This window comes from Esox lucius, chromosome 4 (assembly GCF_011004845.1).
Source record: "Esox lucius isolate fEsoLuc1 chromosome 4, fEsoLuc1.pri, whole genome shotgun sequence".
Taxonomy (NCBI): domain Eukaryota; kingdom Metazoa; phylum Chordata; class Actinopteri; order Esociformes; family Esocidae; genus Esox; species Esox lucius.
Genome location: NC_047572.1, coordinates 15,332,295 through 15,340,481, shown reverse-complemented (window position 1 = coordinate 15,340,481; position 8,187 = coordinate 15,332,295). Strand labels below are relative to the sequence as shown.

General features: G+C 42.0%; 1 protein-coding gene across 9 annotated transcripts in view; it reads right to left on the bottom strand.

Annotated features, from left to right (window-relative positions):
- The window catches only part of gria1a (glutamate receptor, ionotropic, AMPA 1a), a 103,584-nt gene that overhangs the window by 52,701 nt on the left and 42,696 nt on the right, over positions 1-8,187 (bottom strand). For all 9 annotated transcript variants that reach the window (XR_004575702.1, XM_010865805.4, XM_010865806.4 and 6 more), the window contains exon 6: positions 3,040-3,198. Coding sequence is in view for 8 of the 9 variants with exons in the window: in XM_010865805.4 (XP_010864107.1) it covers positions 3,040-3,198 (159 nt within the window). In the remaining variant the exon portion in view is untranslated. The remainder of the gene's footprint in view (positions 1-3,039; positions 3,199-8,187) is intronic.

Below are 8,187 nucleotides of genomic sequence, written 5' to 3'. Positions count from 1 at the left end.
TTTTATGCTGTATTTTTGTATATCGTCTGTGTGTGTATATATGTACACTGAGTGCACAATTATTTGGCAAGTGAGTATTCTGATGGTATCATTATTTCTATGCTGCAGCTAATGGAAGTCAAAAATCTAGTATCTCAAAAAAAAAATTATAATAGAGAAATGTCAACCTGAGAAGAGCTCTAATCAGCTAATCAACTCAAAACACCTGCAACGGTTTCTTAGGTATGTTAATTTATACACTCAATACTTAGTCGGGGCTCCTTTTGCACGCATTTCTGCATCAATGCCACGTGGCATGAAGGCAATCAGCCTGTGGAACTGCTGAGGTGTTATGGATAGCGTCCTTCAACTTGTCTGTGATGTTGGGTCTGGTGTATCTCATTTTACTTTTGATTGGACAGCCAACTCCGAGTTGGCTGTCCAATCAAGCACATTAATTCCATGGGCAGCAAACCAGTTACCAGTCGTTTTGGCATTGTGAGCAGGCGTCAAGTTTGTCAGCAGATGGAAACATGAAGTTCTCTAAAACCTCCTGGTAGATGGCTGCATTGACTCTGGACTTGATAAAACACAGTGGACCAAAAAGCAGATGACATGGCATCCCAAATCATCACTGACAGTGGAAACGTCACGCTGGACTTTAAGCAACTTGGATTCTGTGCCTCTCCATTCTTCCTCCAGACTCTGGGACCTTGATTTCCAAATGAAATGCAACATTGATTTTCATCTGAACAGAGGACTTTGGACCACTGAGCAACGGTCAAGTTATTTTACTCCTTCGCCGAGGTAGGACGCTTCTGACGTTCTCTCTGGTTCAGGAGTGGCTTAACACTAGGAATGTGACACTTGTAGCCCATTTCCTGGACACATCTGTGTATGGTGGCTCTTGATGCACTGACTCCAGCCTCAGTCCACTCCTTGTGAAGCTCCACCAAGTTCTCCCTGTTGCTTGTGTACCTTTTGCTACTACACTTTTCCCTTCCAGTCAACTTTCCATGAATATGCTTTGATACAGCACTCTGCGAACAGTCAGCAGAGTTTCCCTCACTGTATACACTCAGTGAGATATTGAGTCCGAGTGGACCATGTTCTCCACCGCCATTGTCGAAGCGGCCGCTCGGAGCTGTGGCCGTAAGGTCTCCGGTGCCTGTCGAGGCGGAAATCCCCGAACCCGGTGGTGGACACCGGAAGTAAGGGATGCCGTCAAGCTGAAGGAGTCCTATCAGGCCTGGTTGGCTTGTGGGACTCCTGAGGCAGCTGACGGGTACCGGCAGGCCAAGCGGACTGCAGCCTGGGTGGTTGTGGAGGCAAAAACTTGGGCCTGGGAGGAGTTCGGTGGTGGAGAGTGCCTGCCTCAAGTGGAGGAGTTTAAGTATCTAGGGGTCTTGTTCACGAGTGACGGAAGGATGGAACGGGAGATTGACAGACGGATCGGTGCAGCTTCTGCAGTAATGCGGTCGATGTATCGGTCTGTCGTGGTGAAGAAAGAGCTGAGCCGCAAGGTTCCTACTCTCACCTATGGTCATGAGCTTTGGGTCATGACCGAAAGGACAAGATCCCGGATACAGGCGGCCGAAATGAGCTGGGGTGGCTGGGCGATCCCTTAGAGATAGGGTGAGAAGCTCGGTCACCCGGGAGGAGCTGGAGGAAGTGTCTAGGGAGAGGGAAGTCTGGGCATCTCTGCTTAGACTGCTGCTCCTGCGACCCGGCCTCGGATAAGCGGAAGATGATGATGATGATGTATACTGTATATACAGTGGGGAGAACAAGTATTTTATACACTGTCGATTTTGCAGGTATTCCTACTTACAAAGCATGTAGAGGTCTGTAATTTTTATCATAGGTACCCTTCAACTGTGAGTGACGGAATCTAAAAAAAAAATCCACATTGTATGATTTTTAAGTAATGAATTTGCATTTTATTGCATGACATAAGTATTTGATACATCAGAAAAGCAGAACTTAATAATTGGTACATAAACCTTTGTTTGCAATTACAGAGATCATACGTTTCCTGTAGTTTTTGACCAGGTTTGCACACACTGCAGCAGGGATTTTGGACCACTCCTCCATACAGACCTTCTCCAGATCCTTCAGGTTTCGGGGCTGTCGCTGGGCAATACGGACTTTCAGCTCCCTCCAAAGATTTTCTATTGGGTTCAGGTCTGGAGAATGGCTAGGCCACTTCAGACCTTGAGATGCTTCTTATGGAGCCACTCCTTAGCTGCCCTGGCTGTGTGTTTCGGGTCGTTGTCATGCTGGAAGACCCAGCCACGACCCATCTTCAATGCTAATCCCTCACCTTCCTCATGATCATTGATGCCCCATGAGGTGAGATCTTGCAGACTAAGGGAGATTGACCGTCATCTTGAACTTCTTCCATTTTCTAATAATTGCGCCAACAGTTGTTGCCTTCTCACCAAGCTGCTTGCCTATTGCCCTGTAGCCCATCCCAGCCTTGTGCAGGTCTACAATTTTATCCCTGATGTCCTTACACAGCTTTCTGGTCTTGGCCATTGTGGAGAGGTTAGAGTCTGTTTGATTGAGTGTGTGGACAGGTGTCTTTTATACAGGTAACGAGTTCAAACAGGTGCAGTTAATACAGTTAATGAGTGGAGAACAGGAGGGCTTCTTAAAAACAAACTAAAAGGTTTGTGAGAGCTGGAATTCTTACTGGTTGGTAGGTGATCAAATACTTATGTCATGCAATAAAATGCAAATTATACAATGTGATTTTCTGGATTTTTGTTTTAGATTCCGTCTCTCACAGTTGAAGTGTACCTATGATAAAAATGACAGACCTCTACATGCTTTGTAAGTAGGAAAACCTGCAAAATCAGCAGTGTATCAAATACTTATATAGATATGGTATGATTCATTTAATTCATGTCCTTACTATTACTGTTGGGCTATTGTGTGATTGTCCCATCTAGCCATTTGAAGATGAATGCAATAACTGTAAGTGTGAGTGTATGTGTTCTGTGTATGTGTGTGTGTGTGTGTGTGTGTGTGTGTGTGTGTGTATGTGCAGTGGAGTACCTTCAGACGTCTCTTGGGAACCTTGGAGTCTTTGTTTTCATACTCCACCCACTGTTGAATGGTATTACTGACGTTCTGATCTGTGTAGTTGACAAGCTGGAAGCCTGTGATGTTGGCCCCGCCTTTCCTCAAATCTGTTAGGTCAATGTCCAGAAAACCCTGATGGAAAGATGATGGACAGATGACAAATGAAATACAGACAAAACAGTGAGAGAAGTATCAAAAGAGGCAGAGAAAGAAGCTAAGCATTTACTAATTCATTTTAAACATGTAATTTTTAGTGTAATGATGATGAAGCTGTGAATAAAGGGTGAATCCAAATCAGAGATTTGTATTTAAAAGCACACAGTGGTGACATTGTAACCTGTGGGAATAAAGAACAATAATATGAATATAGAGACCAGTATCTTTCTGCTATTTTTCTAATGACTTAAGTACACTAACACTGCAGTCGGCTGAAATTTGTTAAGAGTATTTCCTCTAATATTACCTATGAGGAGTTTTTTTTTGTGTTCAATTCTGATCACAATCAGATTTGTAGTGCACAGGTTATTTACAACAGCAAATGAGAGAACAGAAGAGCGAGACAGAAAGAGACAGAGAGATAGAATAAAGAGAGACAGAGAGGGAGAGAAAGAGAAGAGAACAAGTGTAAAAGTGATGAGTGTGCTGTATAAAGGCCAGAGCAGTGAAGTGGCTCTACACTGTAATTCCTAGTTTAAAATAAAGCAGGGAGAGAATGAAAGAACGCCTGGGTCAATCTCTTAATGAAAAAGGCAAATCCCTCTCTTTCACTGCAGATGTTATACTGCAGAGCAAGCTGTTATCCCGGCCTGAAAAGAAAGAAGTAACGACGTAGGAGACGGAAGCGAGGAGAGAATAAAACCGACAAGATCAGTGAGGTTGAGTGAGAGGTCTACAGTGTAGGCATAATCCCTTATAGACTTGTGTTAATCCTGGACCTCTGGGAAATACAATGAAGGCTGGAAACCTTCAACACTGTAGAACACAATGGAAGCATACCTCTGGAACTACTGCTGGTCTCTGTGGTATAGAATTACCCACACTCTGCTCTGAGGGGCCAGCTTCTAGAACATTATCAACTTAGTGCTGTATTTTCTACATCGGCCCTTTAAAGTAACACTGTACAAGGCGGTAAAACATGCCAGCGTGTACATGGAACCCTATATACTACAGAATGTACCGTTTTGACCCACTGGGATGAACAAAGATAGGAGAAGGGAAATGAGGAGACGAGGGGGATAGAGAAACTACAGGTACGATCCACAAGCCTGGGAATGATCTGAGAGAAAAGGCGTGGAGGGTTGTTTACGTCATTAAAAGCAACCCAACTTTAGCCTCCATGGTAGGTCTGATGTCCACTCACAACTGACTGCTAAATTCTGCAAAAATACTACACGCTAATGACCAACAATATAACAATATAACTGTTGATATATATTCAGCCGGAGCCCCAAGAAAACAACATTTACACCTAACCAAATCTGGAGAGAACAAAAGGTAAACCATTTCACATAGGGGAAAGAATCAACCCCAAAACAGAGCAAACTGGAATGTTGCCAGAGAATACAGAGAATACTGCCCGAGCCACTGTCTGACTTCGATTTAAGCTCACAATTTCAGACAGTTTACTTCACTCTTTCTATTGTTGTTATAGCTAACTTTGGCAATGTAAACATTTGCTCACCATGCCAATAAATCCCCTTTGTATTGAAATGAGAGGGAGAATAAAAGTGAAAGAAGAGAAAAGAGGGACGGGAATAAAGAGACGTAGAATACAGCAATAGACAAAATGCAGAGACAAAAGGAAGCTCGCAACTGTACACAGCTCATGTCCTCTCCCCCTCTCCCCCTCTCCCCCAGTGGGGTTTAGAGAAGACAACAGAAGAGAAAAGACCCGTATGCATTCGAGATCTTGCCAGAGACAGAATACAGATTCAGACACTCAGCAGGAAAACTTTCTGCATCGTAAATCAGACACATAAAGAAGCAGTTGCACGAAGAGATGAAAAACACATCTACAGATGGAAGTAGCCTCACACACACAGAGACACAGAAAGACAGATCAGCAGCAGGAGGCCGTGTAAAGGCGCTCTGAATCTTCATGTTTTGTGTTCGCTGTGGATCCCTGTGAATGGTCTGGACATTTAACACCAGACTGTGTCAGTCAGTTCATTTCAACAGATACACAGGATACCCTTATTATATACATCCCTGCCTTTTGGGTCTCTGAATGTCAAAAAGGACTGGCGTCAAGTAACAGTATTTGATATGTGATCTGACACTGTACACTTCAAAAAAGCTTACTGACCAATCAGAACTGATCACAACCCTAAATAAGTTAAAAGTCCCTTAATATTAGACAGAGTGATTACATTATCACTTCAGTGATTAACTGCTATGTATGTGCAGTATGCTATCATGCTATTAGAGATCTGTATTGTGCACCTGTCACTGCTATTTGACAGGCTTCCTGTAGCTCTGGGGCTGCTGGTCAGAGAAAAGTCCACTAACTGATTCAGACAATGGCCAAAAAACATAGCAAAACAACAATTTGTTTCAGTTAGCTAACTTGGCAAGCTAATTAGATAGTTTGCATAATCTTAAGAAGCCTACCCCTAATTTAGTCTGATGGTTGTGGTTGGACAGTCTGTTGAAGCCACCCAACAGTAGTTGAAGCTAGCTGCTATAACATTAGTTTTTACTTGGGTAAATAGAGCTAGGTAGTTGGCTAACCTGTTTTGTTTGTTAGCTAGCTTGTTATCAATCAAGTTATTTTTAGCTACTGAAGCGGGATTTCAATAGGAGAACAAGAAAAAAAACAGTAGACATAAGGATTCCTGAATCATTGTTCAGAATATTGAAAATTACTACAGTTTCTGCAGTCACCCCAATGGCGGCTCATATCATAAATGCCAAACTTCTGTGTTAATCATGCCATCAATCCGAGCTTTTCTACCCTAAATCTTTCCTTTTCTGTCTTTTCCACTGCCATCCTCCATATGCCTAATGGGCCTGTTCTCTCCACCCTCCTCACTTTCCCATTCCCTCACCTCTCCGTCTCATCCCTCTCCCCTCCTGTTTTCCCTCCTCTCGTCTCCTTCTCCTCCCAGAAGTACCAGCCCAACCAGGTGTCCATATGTCTCAGTTGAATGGTCAGAGAAGATGTGTGTGTTTTTCCACTCCATGTGCTAGCTAATGCAGTGCACTGAGCTGAGCAGGTTACTATAGTAACCAGTACTCACCGACACCTGGACACTGAGTGGAAACATTTGATATATACTGCAGGCCTTCCTCCGGCACGTATGCACGCACGCACGCACGCTCACTAACACACACACGTAAATAGCTGCACTTACATAGGACACATAAAATGTAATTTTATTAAAGCCATTATGGAGTATGCAGGCAGTTTGTGTAACAGACTTTATTGCTTTAACAGTTTTATCATGTACAAACAAATCTAAGGCACTGGCCAGGCAAGAGAGTTTGAGTTAATAATTTCTATAAGCTGGGGTACCCAGTAGCATTTATTTTAGATGACAACTATTTTGAGCTGTTAACAATTTGCCATTTATTTCCATGTGAATACATTATCACACAGTAATAGTAATAATAATATATTGATAGATAAAGTCAATATAATTCATAAGTTGAATCAAATAATTTCCTTTTGGGGTCTCTACATATTTGCTTAAAATTTGAGTCACATAAAATAGAACCTCTCTTTCTATTTATCATAAAATTGTATGTCTTTATGTAATATTAAGCATGTAAACACTGAACATTGTATCTTGTAATAACATTTTGGATATTGCCTTTATGTCTGTAGATGTCAGAAGTAGACTGTCATTTTGTAACCGTTCTCCCTACATTATGTTGAAAGGGGGAAAGTGTCTTTCTGGACACCTATATCCATGGTTGCCAGGTCCAGCAAGTATCTAAAATCTAAGACCATTAAAAACAGCCAGAGAACTAACCCCCAGCAATGTTTTGCCTGCAAAAGAGATAATTTATAATGACCCATTACTTGTCATGACATGAATGCATGCTGGCCATTGTGCTATAAAATACTGCTTCTGGCACAGCTTTCCTCTGAATCAGCTGCCTGGTGCTGCTCTTAAAATGCATCTTCAAATTTGTATCCTTCCTCCTTCAACAACCATACAGCAAAGCTGTTCCTGTTTCTCTCACTGTCTCACTGGTTGCAGACCTGCATTGTGTATTACCATGGCAACTTGATTCACACAGCTTTAAGCTAGACTAATGAAAGAGCTAATAAAAAGAGCAAATAGAAATTGGCTTTGTAATGATTCTGTGTAGATATATTTTCTAGCTGCCTAGCCATTGAGTTATAAATAAACTTAGACACTATTAATTAACCCTAGTTTCTCCAGTAAAGTGGATAAGTGTCTCTCTGAGACAACTCATCCATGAGGAATATCTCTAGGTCTTTCAGAGAATTGGCCTATGGACGTTCCTCTTCTGCTCACCTAACATGTTAATGTCAGGGAACCGGAAAGCAAATTGCAAAAGCTTCATTCTGTGGTCAATGAACGTATTTAGTGAGACTTGACTTAGTTAGACTTGACTTCCACGCCATGTATCCAAATCAGGTTTTGAGGGCTTCGGATGCAAAACAGCCCCACAACATCCCATATTTACACTTAACAATGGAGAGAAAGATATTTTTCTGAATGACCATTCCTACTTTTACTCCAAACCCACAAAGCTAAATGTTTTTGTAACTGACCACAGAACCCAGTTCTAACCTAAGTTCTAATGACTTTTAGCAAACTCCAGTTACTGACATTTACTTCTTAACAATGATAGGAGAGATTTTCTTCTGTCAATTCCAAATATCTTGTTGGCATAGAGGTGGCATGTAACTATATTTTTGGAGACTTGATGACCCATAGACTCAACCAACATCTGTAACATCTGCAATCCTAAAACTGTGATCATTTTTACCTCTCAAGCCAGACACAGCACTGCGCATGGGGCCAAAATGCCCCGCCCTCTCCCAGGTAGGTTCATTAAGATAATTTAAACATCTGCATTGTTGCCCAACTGTGGAGATGGGCATTTCCAGGTGTGTTGTTATTTTGTTAATTATAATTTAAAAAA